The sequence below is a fragment of the Mandrillus leucophaeus genome, unplaced genomic scaffold (genome assembly GCF_000951045.1).
Source record: "Mandrillus leucophaeus isolate KB7577 unplaced genomic scaffold, Mleu.le_1.0 Scaffold18, whole genome shotgun sequence".
Lineage (NCBI taxonomy): Eukaryota > Metazoa > Chordata > Mammalia > Primates > Cercopithecidae > Mandrillus > Mandrillus leucophaeus.
In genome coordinates this window covers 270,303-290,868 of record NW_012101809.1, presented here as the reverse complement: position 1 = coordinate 290,868, position 20,566 = coordinate 270,303, and the positions used below count along the sequence as shown (strand labels likewise).

At 46.3% G+C, this 20,566-nt stretch overlaps 1 protein-coding gene across 3 annotated transcripts in view; it reads right to left on the bottom strand.

Annotated features, from left to right (window-relative positions):
* Positions 1 to 740: 740 nt before the first annotated feature.
* The window catches only part of CNNM1 (cyclin and CBS domain divalent metal cation transport mediator 1), a 74,198-nt gene continuing 54,372 nt past the window's right edge, over positions 741 to 20,566 (bottom strand). For 2 of the 3 annotated variants that reach the window (XM_011977372.1, XM_011977371.1), the window contains 5 exons: positions 17,758 to 17,921; positions 7,061 to 7,244; positions 6,763 to 6,912; positions 4,659 to 4,760; positions 741 to 3,630 (listed from right to left, as the gene is read on the bottom strand). In XM_011977372.1, the coding sequence (XP_011832762.1) occupies positions 3,551 to 3,630; positions 4,659 to 4,760; positions 6,763 to 6,912; positions 7,061 to 7,244; positions 17,758 to 17,921 (680 nt within the window). In that variant the 3' untranslated portion in view covers positions 741 to 3,550. The remainder of the gene's footprint in view (positions 3,631 to 4,658; positions 4,761 to 6,762; positions 6,913 to 7,060; positions 7,245 to 17,757; positions 17,922 to 20,566) is intronic. The other variant, XM_011977373.1, reaches the window with a different exon arrangement.

Sequence of the window (20,566 nt, the reverse complement as noted above, 5' to 3'; positions counted from 1 at the left end):
GTGAAATGAATAGCCTCTACTGAGGTTCCTGAGAAGAACCTTAAGAGGTTTTGGCATAGGCCCCTAATCCTCCTGTTTGCTTTGAGAAATTAATCCTCCTGTTTGTTTTGAGAAATTAGTAGCAGGTGTCAGATTTCAGCCTTCCTTCCACACAGGCATTAAATGCCCAAACACACCTTCCCACCTGCCTGGCTGTTCCCTCCCTCTAGCCTCGGCTTAAAACTGACCAACAGGCCTGGCTCATTCTTGTGTTCTGTACCCTAGCCTTTGGTTGCAAACTGCCAGAGTCATGCCACTTGGACTCCTTTCCGAAGGTTCTGCAGAAGCCAGCTAGTGTGACCAACATTCTGTCTCAGGGGCTTATCTGGGTTTAGCCCCCAAGACCTTGAATTTGGACGGCACCCAGCATAGCACCTCACCCCTCACATGGGTTCAGCAAATGCCAGACCTTCTCACTGTCGTCTTAGTGTTCCTTCCTTGTCTTTATGCACACTGGCTTCTCGTTTGGGTTTTACTTCTCATTTCTGGCATTCACTCCTGAAAAATCTTACCATCTGGCCTCCCAAAGTAGTGTGCCAAGGCTTCCCCGTGACCTCACCGCAGCCTCACACCTGGCCCGGAGCGGCATGCCTCTTCATGCAGGTGGGCCACAGGTGAGATCATTACACGTGGGCATCACTCAACCTGTATCTCAAATGAAGCCACGTCAGAAGATTCCAGGGGCAAGGAAAACAGCCACGTTCCAGGAAAGGCATTTTCATTTTATTTAAAAATTATTTACAATTTATTGAGCCTTCATAAATGCTTTATTTTAAAATCTTTTTTTTAAACCATTTTTTTTTAACCTGAAGAAAATCTTTGTGGGGTGGGGGTGTATAGGGAGGGGAGTGGTGACAGGCTCCATAGGGATTTTGCAAAGGGATGGGTGTAATGCAACAGCAGTGGCTTGAGTCTGGTGGCCTCAGGGGTGATGAAGACCAGCCAGGCAGGCACCCCCGGGGCCAGTGGTCAGCTGGCAGGAAGCCTGCATGATGGTGGTTCTTGCTCAAAACTCACCATTTATTGGTTTGGGTCTAGGTACCCAATGCTGAGGGCTGACACTTCGCCTATTCCTACCAGGCAAGAGCAGGTGTTGGGACTGGATGGCTGTGAAGTTATCTACGAGAAGTCATGCACTGCTGAGCCTCAGGCCAGGCCAGGCAAGGGGTGTGGTGAAGTCAATAATCATTGCAGGAAAAGGCGTCTCTAGCTCCAAAGTCTTTACTTCCACATGCTGTGGCCCTCCTGTCTGCAACACCTGCTCTGGGTTATTGGGAAGAGGGGACAAAGTTATGTGGGGGTGTTGGTTGTGCAATACTGTAGGGTGTGCCAAGAATTTCTGAGGACTTCCACTTCCTGGTGGGTGCCAGCCTTCCCCATCAATTGATGGACACTTGAGAAGACCACTTACAAGTAAAAACCTGTCTCGAACTGCCCAGTTTCCACTTCACTCTGCATTATAGAAACCCTGGGCTGAAAGTTACACTATTTAAAATAGTGGTTTTTTTGTTTGTTTGTTTTGTTTTTTGTTTTTAACTCTTTGTAGGTCTGAGACCTTTGAGAACCTTATGAAAGCTTTAACGCTGTGGAAAAAACATACAAGAATAAATACATTAAATACTAACAGTTTTAGGGGTTTCATAGACCCTCTGAAGTCCAACTATGGACCGCCTGGGGTGATGGACCCCAAGTTAAGAACCCCTGAGTTAACGGTTCCTGTGGGTAAGCATTTTCTTCTGAGATGCAGATAACCCAGAGGAATGCTCGGTCTCCCTCCTCCCTGTGAATGACTGAATGGGTGTGGGGAGGTGGGAGTGAGGGTTTTGGAGGAAGGGGAGGGACGCTGGATGGTATACCACGGGGAAAGGTTTGGGAATGGTTTGGAGATTTAGCAGACAGCACTCAATCAATGAGTTCAATGAGTACCTGACTGAGAGCATCTAAAGGGTAGGAGATAGATTGGAAAGGGAGATACGTATTCTGAAAACAAACTTCACTTACTTCCAAGTTTTCCCTAAGGCTGGCTGTGGTGCTTTTCTTTTTCTTTCTTTCCTTTTTTTTTTTTTTTTGGAGACAGAGTCTTGCTCTGTTGCCCAAGATGAAGTGCAGTGGTGTCATCTCAGCTCACTGCAACCTCTGCCTCCCAGGTTCAAGTGATTCTCCTGCCTCAACCTCCCAAGTAGCTGGGACTACATGCCCAGTAGAGATGGGGTTTCACCATGTTGGCCAGGCTGGTCTCAAACTCCTGACTTCAAGTGATCTACTTGCCTTGGCCTTCCAAAGTGTTGTGATTATAGGCCTGAGCCACCGCGCCCAGTTTTGTGGTTGCATTTGAGAACTGTTTTATTCTTGGAAGCAGGTCTGTGTGGTCACTCTGCCATCTGGTGGTTATGCTTGGAATTGCACCTGCCCCAACTTCAGGAGAAACACCAGAGATCTAGTAAGTTCTTGGAATAAAGTACACTCAGCTGGTCTGCTAGGGTGTAGTAAGGGGTGGGAGAGGGACAAATGCATGAAAAAGAAGAATGATTCTTCAACATTCCTGTCTAACTCTCACTGAAGTCCCATGAGAGTATGTATCTTTCTTGGCTGACCTGGGCACTCTTTGGCTTGTCATGGCTAAACTTGCTTTCAGCACTTACAGTTTTTCCATGTTAGTTTTGTTTGTTTTTTGCTTTGATTTGCACTTAAGACCTGAAGTTCCATCTCTGGCTCCCAACGGGGTCTCTCTGCATCCTGTTCCTTCTCTTCCAGGGCAGAATTATTGATCTATTGAAGACTGCTGATTGGGAGCCAAAACAGATGTGTCCCTGGTAAAAACAGTGACTTGAGGTTCCATCTCACATTCTTTCCATTCCAGCTGAGACATATTTCCCCAGGCTTCTGGAACCCTTATCTAACAGGAAACCAGTCACTAACAGTTTTCTGTGCTGTAATGTCAATCACATGCCAACATGGCTGAGTCCCACTTCTTTAAAGCTCTGGGGGGAATTCTTGGTCTATTCCCTGAACTAATCTTCAGACTTCCTACTGCAGCCTCCCATGTGCCTGTCTGCCAATGGCACCTTCTGAGCCAAGCTATGCATGAAATATATTAGAAAGTTAACATTTTGTTCTGGAGGAAAGAATGGCGAGTTCCAAGATGATAGGTCTCCTGTGGCATCAGGGGATCCCCAAGAACAAAGAAGAACATTAGGGGTCCCAGAGTGGCATTATCAGCTTGCAGTCAGACATCTCTTCTCCAGTCCCAGACTATGCCTTGGAAAAGACCATTTCTAGCATGTTCCATTAGCGGCACCTGCTTCTGTTATGGCCATGTCAAAGTTGTGAGTCAAACTGGAGGTAATGAGGGAAAATCTGCCAAACTGACAGCTAGGGAGGAAGAGATGGAAGGGAAGGCAGAACGTTCTGTCACCTGTGGGAGGCCTTGGGGGAAGCAGATGATGGGAGGGTGGGTTCTCCCTCAAAGCTCTGGAATTTCACACACCCAATGAATGCTGGCTTCGCCCTGTCATGTGATCAGAGGTGTTAAATTGGAGTTGTCCTCAGAGCTTCTCTCTCCTTCTGGTGACCTCTTCCTTTTTCGGCCACCTGAAAAAAAACAGGTTGCAAGTATCAGCCTGTAACACTGGAGGAACATTCATAATTGCTTGGCAGTCTGAGTTAGTTTCAAAACAGAAGCAGAAATGGAGACAAAGCCCTTGACAGCTTGGCTAGAACTAACCTGCATTGTATGCTGGTGCTGATATTGGCATATTTACATCTTGAAAGATTAGGACGTACTTTTCACATAAGATGCCATCTCTGAAAAGTCACAAACCCAGGCTAGTGCCTGGAATTGAGATTTCCTGGAGGGGACTGAGTAAAGCCCATGTAACACCTCAGGCCTATGCCTCCCGTGCCCCTGGGGGCCAGCCCCTCTGACTGCCAGACACCCTCAGAGAGGACCAATCTCATAGGCTTTGATGTCCCATGAATCAGGGTTGATGGCTGTAGCTGGGAGCTATTTCCAGGGACCTGCATTCTCTAGCTCTGAAGCAACCTCCTTTCTGCAGTGGGGCAGGTGGTCATAATTACATAGTTGTCCTCAAGGATGAGAGAGCAATCTGTTCCCAGGTCTGTTTTTAGGAAGGCATATCTTCACCTTGTTCTCTCCACCACTGACTTCCGTGTGTGGAGGATATTGCTCTCTTTCTATTGAGTCTCCTGGACACTAATTCTTTAAAGAGCCAGACAGTAAATATTAGAGGCCTGTGGGCCATATGGTCTCTGTCACAATTACTTGTCTCTGACATTGTTGCCATAGATAACAAATGGATCTGTCTGTGATCCAGTAAGTCCTTACTTACAAAAACCAGTAAAGGAGGGAGGTCAGAATTGACCTGTGGGCATGGTGTGCAGTCTCCTGTCCTAGAGGAAAACAACTGAATGGGACAGATCCCAAAACTATCAAGGGTGCAGTGCTGGCCCAATCCCTTTTGCGGATTTCCACAATTGTACTTCATTAGGGTTTCTAAGAGGAGTCCCTGGCTCCTCCCTCAGGAGGAAGATGCTAACATGTTTTTCCTACTAACCATCAGCAGGGTGGCTTTCATCTGGGTGAAGAACTAGCTACTCACTCAAGGTTCTCAGCAGCTTCTTGCCCACGTTTTCCTCAAAATCGCTACTGCAGGGGCTGGTCTCCGTATCCAGGTTGATGTTACAACATTCGCTATCTGATGCTGAGAAAGGAGAGAAGAGAGAACTCAGGTTGTCTCAATCTACACACTCAGGCATCAAGACAGGGTGATTCTGAGTGACATCCCTCAGCAGGTGAAGTTTAAGACGTGAGCCACAGCGAGGGTGGTGTAATAAGGCAGGGATGCCCAGGAAAGTGCTGGGTGTCATTAGTTAGCAAGAGGCATTTTAGTGCCACAAAAGGAACAAAAAGATGGAGAACAGGAGCAGGAATGCAACGATCCATGCAAAGTCAGAAATCATTCCCTCTCCTCAAACACTGTTTGGCAAGAGAGAGGGGTTAGAGAACAACGTGTTCTCCATCCAGTCTATTTGCCAGACTAAAAGCACACGTGAGGACAGGTGGAGGTCTCCTTGGTCTATTTGCACAAACCCCGGAAAGCCACAGGGTTCAACAACAACGTCCCTGTCTTCTCCCACAGGACTCAATGGGAGTTCAAAGAATTACAGAACCTGAGAGCCCAGAAGGGGGCCAAGCCTTACCACCAATGCAAATAAAAACCTACACAGAAGGCAGAGTGGTGTGCTGGAAACTGCACTGCACTGAAGCCATGAGGCTGAGCCTGCCAATGATGCAGTTTTTGGACTTGAGCAAGTTGTCTCCCCTCTCTAGGCCTCCAGGGTCCTCATGTGTCGCAGGACGAGGGTGGACTAGATGATCTCCAAGACTACTCCATCACCTTCGTTCTTACTCGTTTGTTACATTTTCTTGCTGTGTGCCTTAGCTACTAGATTTGGTGTTGAGGGCAGAAAAAGAACATCAGTTCTAAATTCAGGTCCTGGAACAGTGACCATGTATGTCTCAGATTTTGTGGGTCAGCCACAAGTTCAAGCATATTGTCTTGTTGACTTTAAATTTTTTTTTTTTTTGGTTTTTTTTGAGACGGAGTCCGCTCTGTCGCCCAGGCTGGAGTGCAGTGGCGCCATCTCGGCTCACTGCAACCTCCGCCTCCCAGGTTCAAGCGATTCTCCTGCCTCAGCCTCCCGAGTAGTTGGGATTACAGGCGCCCGCCACCATGCCCGGCTAATTTTTGTGTTTTTAGTAGAGATGGGATTTCACCATGTTGGTCAGCCTGGTCTCGAACCCCTGACCTTAGGTGATCTGCCTGCCTGGGCCTCCCAAAGTGTGGGATTACAGGCTCGAGCCACCGTGCCAGGCCAACTTTAAAAATCTTTGAGCACTTTTTCAGGTTGTTGCTCTGGACTTGAGGAGTCTTATACTATGGATTGGAGTAGGTCTGGCAGGTGGGGCAGGGGAACTACTGGCTTGGGTGCAGGCTTAGGGGGCTACTGAAAGCTTGGGGAAGTACATCTTAGTGAGGCAAACACAGAAGCTTCTCAAGACTGCTGGGACCCTGGGCGCTCAGAGCAACACCACTGTCAAGGCAGCAGTGTTCAGCGTCTCGGAGGTGATATGATCCGAGACCTCAGGAAAAGTCTATAGACTACACCTTTGGTCAAAGCCACAGCTAGTTAGAATGTTTCCTAATCAGTTTCCTAATCTGTGAGGTAGGCCTAATAATAGCTACGTAACATTTATAAAGCATGGTACTGAACACTGTGATATGCCTTTTATGTACATTATCTCATTTATGCTCAAAGCTACTTTATAAGATAGCTGTCATAATTTATACCTATTAACATAAGGATACTTATCTATTCAGACAAAAAAAACTGAGTCTTAGGTTTAATAACTTGCCTAAAATTGCATAACTCCTAAATGAAGGAGCCAGGGTCTGAATCCAGGCAGAAACCCAACTCCTAATACTGCCCCACACAGTTTTCCTGGAAGAATGAATCAGACAGGGCCTGATGCATGGTAAGTGCTCAGCAAATGTTTCCTTTCCCTGGCTGTGTAAGGAGGTTGGAGGTTTAACGCAGGGGCTGCGGTCCCAGGGCTCCCCTCAGCCAGCTTTCCCTGGGCCATCCCAGTACCCAAAGGCGATGATCCCCCTTGTTCTGCTAGGCCCAGTCGGCCTCCCTGACCTGCTGTCGTGGGAACGGCTACCGGAGACAGTGTGAGCTGCTGTGTGCTGTGCTCCTCGAAGTCAGTCATTTCTTCCTGGGTGAAGGCCAGCTCCTCCATCCTCAGGTACACTACCTCGCCGGGGCTTCTCAGCCCATCTGAGCGGCTGCCTGGGGAGGACAGCGCGTGCATCACCTCTCTGCTTTGGAGAAGACCCAGGGCTCAGGTGGTGTGAGCCCTGGGCAGGGCTAGAAGAGGAAGGCAGGGTCGTCCTCACCCCACACCAGCCCGGCCTGCCCGTCTGCCCAGCTGACTTACACGGCAGGCTGTTCCTGTTGTTCAGGAGCGTGATGGCGGGGTCATCCTTAGGGGTCTGGGGTGTGCCCCGGGTTGTGGGGGCCTTGGTGGAATCCCCATCTGTGAAGGCCTCCATGTCAGGGGACTGAGGTGAGCTGTCCATGTGGCAGGCAGTGAGTGCGTTCTGATACTGCTGCCGTGTGATCTGGAAGGAAGAGGGCAGGAGCTTAGGAGCAGCTAGGCAGAGCCCTCCTGGATGCAGCCAGCCTTCCCAGACTCGGGGGCAGCCTCGCTGGGGTGCTTGGAACCCTCGGCCTCTGAGGCCTGAGATCCACCAACGGGGGCCTTACCCACGCTGTAGCAGTCCAGCAGGGACAGTGAGGGGCCCTTTGCTGGTCTGCCACCAGCTCCCACTGTTCCTTTTTATTGGCACCTGGAAGAACCAAACCTTCTGAGACGCTGGAGAGGATGGAGGGCATCTTCAGAGAGCCGGGTGGTTGTCCATGGAGAAGTTTAAAACACACATTTATACTATTGCCAAAGGCCCAAAGGGTCAGTCGGGGGTGACTTGGTGAGAATAAGGTAGGACTCCAGCAGCGAAGCTCTCATGCCCCAGGTCTCAGTGTTGGGAAGCTGGAGGCTAAGGCCTGAGAGAACACAGGCATTTCTGATTTGGACTAAGCCCATCCCTGGATGTAGGGTCATGCTCCTATGTTGGCAGGGACCACAGCAGGGAGGTCTCCCAGCTGTCTCCTCAAATCACAGGAGTCAGACTTGTGATTTTCCTGCTGTGTCAAACGTCAGCCACAAGTGAAGGCATCTGGAGGGTCAGGCTGCAGCCAGACCAGACAGGAGTCTCCATGATTCCAGGCAGGAAAAATATAGATCAAATGTCTCTTCTAAAAGGCAGGAAGGTGTCTCGGTCACCCCTGTTCTCTGGGTATACAACACAGACGGGCACTGTGAATCCTTGCTAGCAGTGAAAACAGACTAGGTAGTGTGCCACCCTGTACAGGGATGTGAAACTGCTCATCAGTGGCTGGCACTGGGGGAAGAATGGAAATGGTATGTGGCATAATATCCTTCCCAATCATAGCATCTCCTAAAGCGTTTTCATCCCCCCTTCACTGCATTAGCGCTAGAGAACGAACAAATTCTGCTCATTTTGCCTTCTCTTTCCTTTGGGGCAGAATTGGTATCACATGTTGAAACAGGAAAGATTTCTGCTGGCAGTAGGAGGGGGATGGTTGAGGCTTACACACTGTGACAGAGAGTAGGCTTGAAGTTGGCTTTGTATCTGGTAAGGTCTCAACAGTGGCTCCTTGTCAACTACTCACAAGACCCATTATTTTACTGGACACGATCAATCCTTTCTTCAACAAACTTCAGGATATTTTGCAAGAGAACCAAGCAAATTCTAAGCACAACTAATCTAATCACAAAACACCAGTTAAGAATGCATGCCTTTTTGCAGAGCATATGGGACACACATATACAGAGATTCCAGGCTTCTAATCATACTTCTGCCCATTCAGGTGGGCAAATAGAGTTTTCTATTGATGGTTTAAATCAGTGATTCTCAAACCTCAGCATCAGAATTATCTGAAGGACTTGTTAAAACAAGATTGTTGGGTTTAACTCTGAGTTTCTCATTTGCTAGGTCTGGGGTGGAGACTGAGAATTTGCATTTTTAGCAAGTTCCTGTGTTCCTGGTGCTGCTAGTCTGGAGATTACACTTTGAGAACTGCTGACTTAAGACCTAGTTAAAATCAGATACAGGTACTACTCAGGTCTTGGTTTTTTTCTCTGAAGGATTTTAAAGGACAAAGCAGCAAAGTGTTAACAACTGGCTTTGATATTTTTTAGGTCAAAATGGTATGTTCTTTGCTCTATGGCGTGGAACCACAGGTCTCCACTTAGCATTTATCCAAAGTCTTCAATCGATTCAATGTGCTTGTTGAGAACACCTGACTTTTGCCACTCCCTCTGTTGGGAAGTGAGAAGTCAGGTTCCAAAATTTCCCCCAAAGATGAGGAAATTTGGCTCTAACACCAAAGGACGGGAAAATTCCCTAAATGACACTCGGTAAGCCCAGTAAAGCAGTTGATCTTACTCTATTTGGGTTCTTTAGTTATTTAGATTTGGCTTCTACTTTAGTCAAAGGACAAATGTCCCTTCACCTAAGAAATATGGCAGGAAACATACTGCCAAGAACTAAAGTTCAAGTCCCAATTTTGCCACTTTCAAGCTGGGAGACCTTGGCCAAATATATATACATTTTTAATCAGCCAATGGGCAAATGAATACACTGGCCACATTGTTAACCTCTCTGATCTTATAAAAGAGGCCCAGAGATAATGAGATAACATGAGTGAATCTATTATACAAAACTGTTAGGAATGGTTGTTTAAAACATGCCCACATGCATGTCTCACCATTTGACTTTATAACGGGCATACATTTCAAAGACAACTGTCAAGCTTACCATCTCATTATGTCTAAATTGCCCATGGCACACAGGGTGGAGGTGGGGCAAGGAGCAGTGTCCCCTCTGCCCCCAGAGTCAGTGTGACTGGAGATGCTGTGAAAGCAAGACTAGGTCTTGGAAAAATAAATCCTTAATCAAGAAAATAAAGCAAAAGGGAAAGTAGGGGAAGGAAGGCAATTCCAAGTATGGACAGTGGAGAAGGGGGACAGAAGGAAAGGGACAGTGAGTGAAGAAAGGAGAGGAGGAAGAGAGAAGGAAGGGGCTGTTTCAGTAGGCTTTGAAATGGATTTGCTGGCTCAGGGCCCCTCTGAGTTGGTAGACTGGCTGCATCCCCCAAGCTGGAAGTCTCTTGGGAATGACTATTGTTGCCAAATGCTCTATATTATTCAACTAATTTATTTTTGGAAAAGTTCTGCCCAGATTTTATCTTCAGTGAGTTGTACCAGTCTTTTTAAAAAATTTTTTTTGAGATGGAGTCTTGCTCTGTCTTGCCCAGGCTGGAGTGCAGTGGTGCAACTTCTGCCTCCCAGATTCAAGCAATTCTCCTGTTTCAGCCTCCTGAGTAGATGGGACTATAGGTGCACACCACGACGCTCAGCTTATTTTTTTATATTTTTAGTAGATACAGGGTTTCACCATATTGGTCAGGCTGATTTTGAACTCCCGACCTCAGGTGACATCACCCTCCTTGGCCTCCCAAAGTGCTGGGATTACAGGTATGAGCCACCGTGTTTTTAAAAAACAATGATAGGCCCCTCTTATTACCCGGTATCAAGGATCCAGGAACTCTAACCCTCTCTTTAAGCATTGTCAGGGAGAAAAGGATGGGAAGAAAGTAGTTTTGGTAACAATACTGAGTGAATGGGACACAATTCCTTGTAAGGTACTGAGTTCCTCATCATTGGAGGCATTCACACAGATATTAAACCACCACTTGTCAGTGATGCTAAAGAGAAGATTCAGACAGCCACAGCCAGGGTCTGCCATTAGTGGGAAGAAGCACAGCAGTATACGGCAGTGAGAGTGGGGAGGGGCAGGGGCTGGAGAGGGTCTGCACTGTTGGTGGGTGTTTATATAAAAGGAAAGGTACCACCCAATGGCTAAATCATCTATGTGACTCACGGCCTTAACAGCCTTGCTTTCACACAGCTCCATTTTAAAAAAAAATTTTTTAAAAATCATGAACTCCTGCCATGTCAATGTGTTGCCTTAAAAGAAATAGTTGACAGACTGTCAATGTATCCAACTCTGCTCTGCTTCTTCCAGAGGCATTTCTAGGTTTGGGTATCACTTCTTGTCAGTTCCTTCCCCTTGTTCAACAACTTACGACAACTTCTTTTAAGCTAGCATAATACTGCTGAAGAGAAATATAACGTGAGTCCCACGGGTAATTCAAAGTTTTCTAGTGGTCACATTTTACAAAGTAAAAACAGGTAAAGTTAATTTTAATAACGTATTTCATTTAACCCAACATATCCAAAATAATTTCCCATCATCATGTGATTAGTATAAAGTGATTAGTGAGGAATTTTACATTCTTTTTTGTAGTGGTCTTGAAATACAATGTGTATTTTGCACTTATAGCACATCAGTTTGAAAGAGTCACACTTCATGCGTTGAACAGCCACATGTACTAAATGGCTGTATTTATACATGGCTACTGGCTACTGTACTGGATGCTGAAGGTTTAGTGGACCGCCTGAACGGCTGTGCCCAGTTTCCATGACCTGGCCTCGCAGGGCCAGCAGCACTCCCACTACTCACCAGGACAGAACCACTGGTCCCGCCCAGCTCCTCTCTCTACCCAGTCCCTTGAATGCACCATGTCTACTTGCCTTCCATACGTGTTTAAGGGTGTCCCTTTGCATGGCATTGCCTTAACTCTCCTCTTGTTCTTTCCAAATTCCTAAAGTACATTGTCCAGCCAATTAGTGCTTAAAAAATTCCAGACAGTGGCTCACGCCTGTAATCCCAGCACTTTGGGAGGCCGAGGCAGGTGGATCACGAGGTCAGGAGTTCGAGATCAGCCTGACCAACATGGTGAAACCCTGTCTCTACTAAAAATATAAAAATTAGCCAGGCATGGTGGTGCATGCCTGTAATCCTGACTACTCAGGAGGCTGAGGCAGGAGAATCACTTGAAACCAGGAGGCAGAAGTTGCAGTGAGCCAAGATTGTGCCACTGCACTCCAGCCTGGGGGACAGAGAGAGACTCCATTAAAAAAAAAAAAAAAAATTCCACATAATTTTGTAATGAATTAGATAGTACCCTGCATTGGTCACTATTATTTAACTTACCTTAAGCTTCCTCTCTCTAACTAGGTCTTAATCTACTTATAAGGCAGAGAATATATTTTTATTAGATTTATATTTCTATAGTATAGCTCATGGCACCCAGAACCATTGTTAGTGCTTAACAAATACTTATTGATTAGCTGATTGAGGGAATCAAGCCACTTTTCAACAGACACCATGTTTTTGTTTCCTCTTCACTGCAGTAGATATAACCATTTATTAGCAACAGCTTTAGCTCAAATTGTGTTCTCTTATAGAGTGGCCAGTTTAGAATCCAAGCACCTACTAAGCTACAAAGGAAGCGGAGGTCTGTTTATTCTGAAACTAGCAAAAAGCAAGGGTGCCTTTCTGGACATTTTGACTTAGCAGCCAAGGTGTCCGGAAGTTAACCTTTAGGCTAATGTGATGTCTCTTGTCATTTTATTTTAGAGACAGGGTCTTGCTCTCTTGCGCAGGCTGGAGTGCAGTGGCATGATCACAGCTCACTGTAACCTTAAACTCCTGGGTTTAAGCAATCTTCCTGCCTCAGCCTCCCGAGTGGCTGGGACTGCAAGTGCATGCCACCATGCCTGGCTAATTTAAAAATTTATTTTTGTTGAGATGGGGTCTCACTTAGTTGCCCAGGCTGGTCTCACACTCCTGGCCTCAAGTGATTCTCCTGTCTCAGCCTCCCAAAGTGGTGGGATTACAGGTGTGAGCCACTGCACCTGGCCTCCTGTCATGGTATGATGTTCTGTTTTCACTTTCAAGTGGTGTATTCCTCCCTGAAGACACAATGCTGCAATCTAGGGATTTGGCCACCAGATGGTGATGAGGAATCTTGGTCAAGGTTATGCAGTCCAGACTGTAAGACATCTGCCAAGTATTCTTAGCTTAATGATGACATAGAACACATTTCAAAAAACCTTCATAAGAATTCTTTGGTACCTTCATAACTTATTAACTACTGTTAATCATGGCTTTGTTTAACACCTTTCCCAGATAACTATTAGATGCACCTTTCTATCCCATTTTGTAGCTTATCTTGAAGTTCAATTACTCCTGGACCTTCAGTCTGCTGGATATAAAAAGCCCTTGCAAAACCTTCCAGCAGCCAACCACAGGGGCTTCGACCTGTGAAAACACTTATATTGCAGTCTTCTCTTTAGCTTCCCCGCAAACCCTCATGTTAAAAAACACAGTAACAACAAAAGGAAACAGGGGGAGAGACGGGTGAGGGAGGTAGATAAATGAGCAGCCTAAATAATATCCCTAACACAGTCTAATCAATCAGGGGGAGGTAATTTTCAATGTTAATCTAAGATAGAATTTTACATTAAAAAAAAGAAAAGAGAAAATCAAGACAAAAAAGACACTTGTGTTAAAACAAGAGTTTGAACTCACAGAATTCCTTTTTGGAGAACTACCCATTTTAATCAAAGTTTTTTTTTGAGATGGAGTTTCGCTCTTGTTGCCCAGGTTGGAGTGCAAAGGCGCCGATCTTGGCTCACCGCAACCTCTGCCTCCCGGGTTCAAGCAATCATCCTGCCTCAGCCTCCTGAGTGGCTGGGATTACAGGTGTCTGCCACCATGCCTGGGTAATTTTTATATTTTTAGTAGAGATGGGGTTTTGCCATGTTGACCAGGCTGGTCTTCAACTCCTGACCTCAAGTGATCTCCCTGCCTCAGCCTCCCAAAGTGCTGGGATTACAGGTGTGAGCCACTGTGCCTGGCCTAAAGAGGTTTTTGAATAACACTTTTTTTTTTTTGAAGACAGACTCTCACTCTTGTCACTCAGGTGGAGTACAATGGCGTCACCTCGGCTCACTACAACCTCCGTGTCCTGGGTTGAAGCGATTCTCCTGCCTCAGCCTCCTGAACAGCTGAGATTACAGATGTCCACCACCACGCCTGGCTATTTTTTCTTGTATTTTTAGTAGAGACAGGGTTTCACCATGTTGGCCAGGCTGGTCTGAAACTCCTAACCTCAGGTGATCTGCCTACCTCAGCTTCCCAAAGTGCTGGGATTACAGGTGTGAGCCACTACGCCCAGTTGAATAACACTTAATTGGTTTCCACTTTCCTCTCAACTTCTCTACTTTTGAAATTTAGTCTTCTTAACTTCAAAATATCCAGATGGAAAGAAAGACCAAGTTCTGTGCTGCTCAGCTGCACTGATCACAGCAAAGTCTTCTGTTTGGACAAAAAGGACAGACACACCCGAGAACTGACCCGGGATTTGGCGTTCTCAACACTGCCACTATCTCACATTAGGAAACAGACTTTTATGTTGCTTGTGATTTGCAGAATGTTCCTTTTCCTTATGTTCTAGGGTTGGAGATATGAGATCATTGGCAAGTTTTGTTTTTGTTTTTGTTTTTGAGACAGAGTCTCCCTCTGTCGCCCAGGCTGGAGTACAGTGGCGGGATCTTGGCTCACTGCCATCTCTGCTTCCCAGGATCAAGTGATTCTCCTGCCTCCGCCTCCCGAGTAGCTGGGATTACAGATGCCTGCCAACATGCCTGGCTAATTTTTGTATTTTTAGTAGAGATGGGGTTTTGCCATGTTGGCCAGGCTGGTCATGAACTCCTGACATCAGGTGATCCACCCACCTCGGCCTCCCAAAGTGCTGGGATTACAGGCGTGAGCCACCATGCCCAGCCCATCGGCAAGTTTTAAGAAAATCCTTACAAACTTAATGCTAGGTAATCATCTTAGCACATTCCCCTGAGGAGCTGCCAAATCCATCTCCTGAAAGTACTGTCCAATCTGTAAAGCCTAATGATGTTTTGCCCATTGAACATGACTCTTCAAAATCTCCTTCACTTTTCTACTCCAAGCAGCAAACCAAATCTTCATACTGATTTTCTCAACTTCTGATATGAACGGTTATGGACTGAATGTTTGTGTCCCCTCAATATTCACATGTTGAAACCCTAACCCCAATATGGTGGTATTAGCAGGTGGGGCCTTTGGGAGGTGATTAGGATATAAGGGTGAATTCCTCATGAATGGGATTAGTGCCCTTATGAGAAGAGAGCTTGCCAGCACTTTGGGAGGCCAAGGTGGGAGTATCACTTGAGGCCAAGAGTTTAAGACCAGCCTGGTCAACATGGTGAGACCCTGTCTCAATTAAAAAAAAAAAAAAAAAAAAAAGGAGAGAGTTTACTTCCTTTCTTTGCTCTCCACCATGAGAGAATACAATGAGAGGTAATCTGAAAACTAGGTAGTGAGCCTTCATCAGATGCTGAATCTGTGGGCACCTTGGACTTTCCAGCCTCCAGAATGGTGAGAAATAAATATCTGTTCAAGCCACACAGTTCATGGTCATTTGTTACAGTGGCCAAAATGGACTAACATAAATGAAAAGAGAAACAAACATAAAAATTCTGGCTGAGTGCCATGGCTCATGCCTGTAATCTCATCACTTTGGGAGGCTGAGGTGGGAGGATTGCTGGAGGCCAAGAGTTTGGAGTTAGAGCCCTGTCTCTACAAAATAAATAAATAAATAAATAAATAAATAAATAGACAAAATAAAAATCCCACCACACTTAAAATAGAATCCAAATTCCTTACTATGGCCTAAAGATCCCAGGTGTCCACCTCTGATGTTACATTCTCATGGAGCCTCTGCCTTTGCACACCGTGGGCTGGCACTCAGAGCTTTAAACTACCAAACTCTTTCCAGCCTCTGTTGTTTCTATCTTGAACATTCTCCCCCTCCCCTTTCAAGTCTCAGCAAAATTGTCCTTCCTCAGCCTATCTGATAACCATTTCAAGAGCAGTCTCCTTGCCTTCTCTGCCCAATCACTGATCCCAATGACCTCTTTATTCCCTTCACAGCCCTTATTACTACCTGAAATTACCTAGGTTATGTGTATGGTTATCGTCTTTCTCCCCCATTAGCCTGTAAGCTCCCGAAAGGCAGCAGCTTGCTGTCTTCACCACAGTATCTCAACAGTGCCAAGAACACAGCAGGCCTCCATTAAATATTTGTTGAATCACGTACTCATATTATGACTTTCCATTTCTTTCCTCACAGATCACATGTCCAACACGACAACCAACCAGACTTAACATATTAGAGTTCTTCTTTTCCCACTTTTTTCCCTACCTCCCCTTCTGGGGAAGGTCTGCATTAGCAATGAGAAAGATTCAGGGCTGGAAGCTATGAGAAGCAGAATCGTGGGCTATGGTTTTCTAAGGTTTAACCTCCTTGTCACATTAGACTTAAGTGTCCACAGTCATATGCACCCATGAGCATTGCCCAGTCAGCTCGTAAAGGCACTTCCCTGGGTTCCTTTAGCTCCGATGTCCTATCACTCACTCTAAAGCCCACTGACTTTAGGGCTTGGATTCTGGAGGCGGAAAGACCCAACTCTGAAGCTTGGCTGTGCCATTTACTAGCCATGTGACCTTATACTCCTCAAACCGCAACTCTTCATCTAGAAAATGGGAATGACAGCAACACCTACCTCATAGGGTGACTGTGAGATTAAATGGATAATTCAGACAAAGGACTCAGTAAAGTGCCTTGCACAGTTTACTGCAAAAAATAGTTATTGTCTCACCCGATCCCCCAGGTTCTATTCCTCCCTCTGGAAACATTCCATGGTTACTTTTCAAGGTTACTTTTATAGGCTGATATCAGTTTTAACTCAGGGCTGTCCACAAAGTCCTGAAACACAGAAAACCAGCCAGCACACACCCCTCTCCAAATAATCAAGGCGTGTGTTCTGGAAAGAAGGACCTTCTTACACCCTAGTGATTTCAGTGCACCTCTCATGACCCAGCCTGCAACTGGTACAACAGCTACCAAGTGAACTCACTGGGTGTTTTGTTGGCCTGGGATAAATGGGGCTCTAGCTAGATCTCAGGCCAAAGTTTGTAATGGTTTGCAGAATACTAGGAAACAAAACAGGCCGGGCGCGGTGGCTCACACCTGTAATCCCAGCACTTTGGGAGGCCGAGGTGGGCGGATCATGAAGTCAAGAGATAGAGACTAACCTGATCAACATGGTGAAACCCTGTCTCTACTAAAAATACAAAAATTAGCTGGGCATGGTGGCGGGCACCTGTAGTCCCAGCTACTTGGGAGGCTGAGGCAGAAGAATTGCTTAAACCACGGAGCGGGAGGTTGCAGTGAGCTGAGATCATGTCACTGCACTCCAGCCTGGGCAACAGAGCAAGATTCTGTCAAAAAAAAAAACAAAACCAGAAACAAAAACCAAACCAAAACAACAAGAAAAAACACCTATGGAAACGAGAAAAGGGGAAAATGTTAAAGCCTCCTGTGCGATGCCAATCCCACTGAGGGGTATGAAGAAACAGCTCCCCTCCTCTTTAATTATAAGGCCATGAGCCTTGCTACCTCTCTCCTGGGCAATTGCACATGGTTCTCTTCAAATAGCTTAGTAATTTTCAAGCAGTCCTACTAGTGACTACAAAAGATTTTCAGTTAACACACAGGTCAAGTTGTGTTTTAGACTTTAAGGTATAAAAATATATTATCATATGTAAAAGTATAGCATGGTTCCTTCTTTTTAACCAACAGACAGGCAGATGTATAGCATGGTTTCTTCTATACATCACTTGGTTTATTCATCACCTGCAAACTTATCTTAGAAGAACCTTATCTTAGAAAAACCAACGAATAAAGTCAAACTGATGCCAATGGTAGGGGATCCAAAGGAAATGATTCTGGCAGCAACTTGTGTCAGACAAGCTAACCTATTGCTTTGTGCCTCATTTCCCCACATGATAAAAGGGGGCCAGGAGATGTCAAAAGAGTGACAAATAATGAACAGTCCTAAAGCTGACTGAAAACAGCCTTTATACAGCCAGTAGCAGTTACCACCCAGCAGTGTACTGGAACACAGGGGAAGTCTTCTTGTCCCGGTCACCCAGCCAATGCTGCCCACTGGGAGGGAGAGGATAACCTTCCTGGGAGAGTTACCTTCACAAACTGCACATCGCTGAGGATGTGGACTGAGTAGTCGGGCGTGTAGAGGTTGTTGTTGCTGCTGTACAACTGGGTGTTGCTGCCCCCAAAGTCACTGCGCTCTCGGTTTGGAGACTCAGAGCGATTCAACCCACTGCAGCGAGAAGGGGACCGGTTTACTGCAGATGGTGAGAGATGGAGAAAAGACAAGGAGGGATGGGTGGGGAGGAAGAAGTGGAAGGGAGGGAGGGAGACAGGGAAGGAGGGGGAGACAGATGTTGTTTACTGAGGTCCCATACAACTTTCAGGCAATGGCAACACTGGGTGGTGGTGACGGGGCTCACCCTTCCCATCAGAGCCTGGGAAGCTGCTGAGCTGCTTTGTTGATGTTTATTCCTTTGAGGAACAAATGCCTAAGACAAACTCATGGCTCCCTTCCACTCGGGCTGCTCCCCACAACCTCTCCCAGTGAGGAGCTGGAGCATCTGTTTCCCCCAGACGGGGGACGGGTGGTTCACATCTTCCTTGGTTCTTGTCTTCAGATTAGGTGCACAAGGACCCTGCACGAGATGATGTCGGTACTATAAGCGTGGCTTGCTACCCTAGACCATGAGCCCCTCTACCATGGTGAGGTATTTTACATCAACTCCAATCACAAAACTTATTTTAGAAAGGCCAAGGCCTTGGGTTTGCCCTCAAAACCATCTGTCACAGCACAGGCAACCAATCTTCATGTGGCCTTACATTATAGTGGGAAGAACTCAGGCCTGCTCCCACATTGGCAGGGCCTGGGACAAACGGAAGCCCACAAACCACAAGGATAAATATTTTTAAGTTAGAAGTTACATTAATAAATGGTAAAAACAGGCTTATCCTCTTCCTTGACAAATGTTCATAGCAACCATGCCAGAAAACAGAGCCGTGGGTGGATAGCCAGCCCTGCCCCTAGGGCTTCTGGACCCCCAGTCCCCTAGGACTGTTTGGGTGGGGATTCCAGGATTCTGGATATCTGAAATGTGGTTTAGAAGGGAGGACACAGGCTTTGGCTCAGCACCTCCCTTTGGCCCTGAGAACTCCTTGCCCCATATAGATGGGCTGGACTGAGAAGGGCCAAGGTGTGGGTCTAGGGCTGGGCTCCCTCTTGCATAGGCCTGAGGGGGGCACTGGGATAATTTGCAGGCCTTCTGTCAAAGATCTCCTGAATGCTTTAGCCAGGTTCTTTTCACATTTTTAAGAAACACTTCTTGGAAACGTTCGATTGAGACCGCGTCACTTGGTTTTATGTGAGCTGCCCTCTCCAGGAACAACAGAAAAGAAGATACCAAAGGTAACTCCAGCATCATCTCAACCATGGAACCACCCCAAGTGGTAGACTGCAAAGCTCCCCCAATCCTTCTGCTTCTTCCAAAAAAGGGGATGAGGAGGCTGTCAGCTTCTCTTAACACAGATTTAGCTCAGGGGGCTCAAATGAAGAATCAGATTATTTATAGATTCTGCTCTTTCAGGGTAGAACCTTGGGAATTTAATCCTGTCTCTTGAGATAAAGCAAAATATTTGATTAGCATCTATTTGGAATGAGTCATGGAAAGTTGATGATCTATTTAGCTGCCAAGCTGTTGCCTGGCAAACCATGCAGCAGACAGAGTAAAACGATAGGTTGAATCATTTTCTCATTAGAACCATAATCATCACTGCCTTGATCTGATTAGAGAATTAAGGAGTCCACTTCCAGTCTTCCCCTTCTCAGTAAGTGTCATCCACTTACATGCAGTTGCTGAAACCAGAAACCCCGGGATTGTCCTTGACTCCTGCCGCTCCCTCAGCCCCCCATGGAGCCTCGCTATCCATCTGACATAATGAGCCCATCGGTCCTATCTCTGTCTCCACTCAAATCCCAGCTACCTCAGCCTCACCTGGACCACAGTCTCCCCACTTACTATCTTATAATCTGTTTTCACCTCAGCTGCCAGAATCGCATTTTTAAAACACAAATCAGCTTCCTATTGTGTCTGAATAAAATCCAAATTCCTTGCCGTGACCTGTTCCCTGCTTTCCTATCTGATCTTATCTTGGGGCCTCCTTTCCCCTCTCTTGCTTTGCTTTAGCCACTGGCCTCCTTGGGTGTTCTTAACCATGCAGGCTTTGCCCACCTCAATGAATGCCCATTTCCCCTCCCCACCCCACATCCTCCCCCCTCAGCTAATGGCTGTCTGCTCCTCAGTCATTAGCTCTCAGCTGAGGCACCACCTTCTCTGAAGACCTTGTCTGGTCATCGCAGGAAGATTCCTCCTGTTCTACTCTATCATGATCCCCTGTCCATCCTTTCAAAGCACTTTCACAAGCATTAATTACATATTAGTAACTACTTGTTACATCTACTTAATTCAACTTTTAATTCCACGAGGGCAGAGACGTTGTCTTCTCTGGTTATCCTCATTGTACGCCCAGCACCTAGCACCGTGCCTGGCCTAGAGAAGGTACTCAAGGAAAATGTGTAGAATAAATGAATCAGCACGTCAGGGTCCCACAGGGCAATACAATGACTCTTACAGTTTATGATCTAAATTTGTTGTATAAAAAGGTTTCAGAGATCTTAAATCATCATAAAGCTAAAGTCATTAAAGCTCTTAAATCATCAAACTAAAGCTCTTAAAGTCACCAATGCTCTTAAATCATCACAAACCTAAAGTCATTCTGGGGAAGCTGACTTCCCCAAGAAGCGAGGGTGGGGAGCAGGACCCTCCAGAAATGTGGCTGGATAGAGTAAAATAGTGTGCAACTAGAATCAAAGGGCACCAAGAAGTCTCAGGCCTTGGCCCAGTAA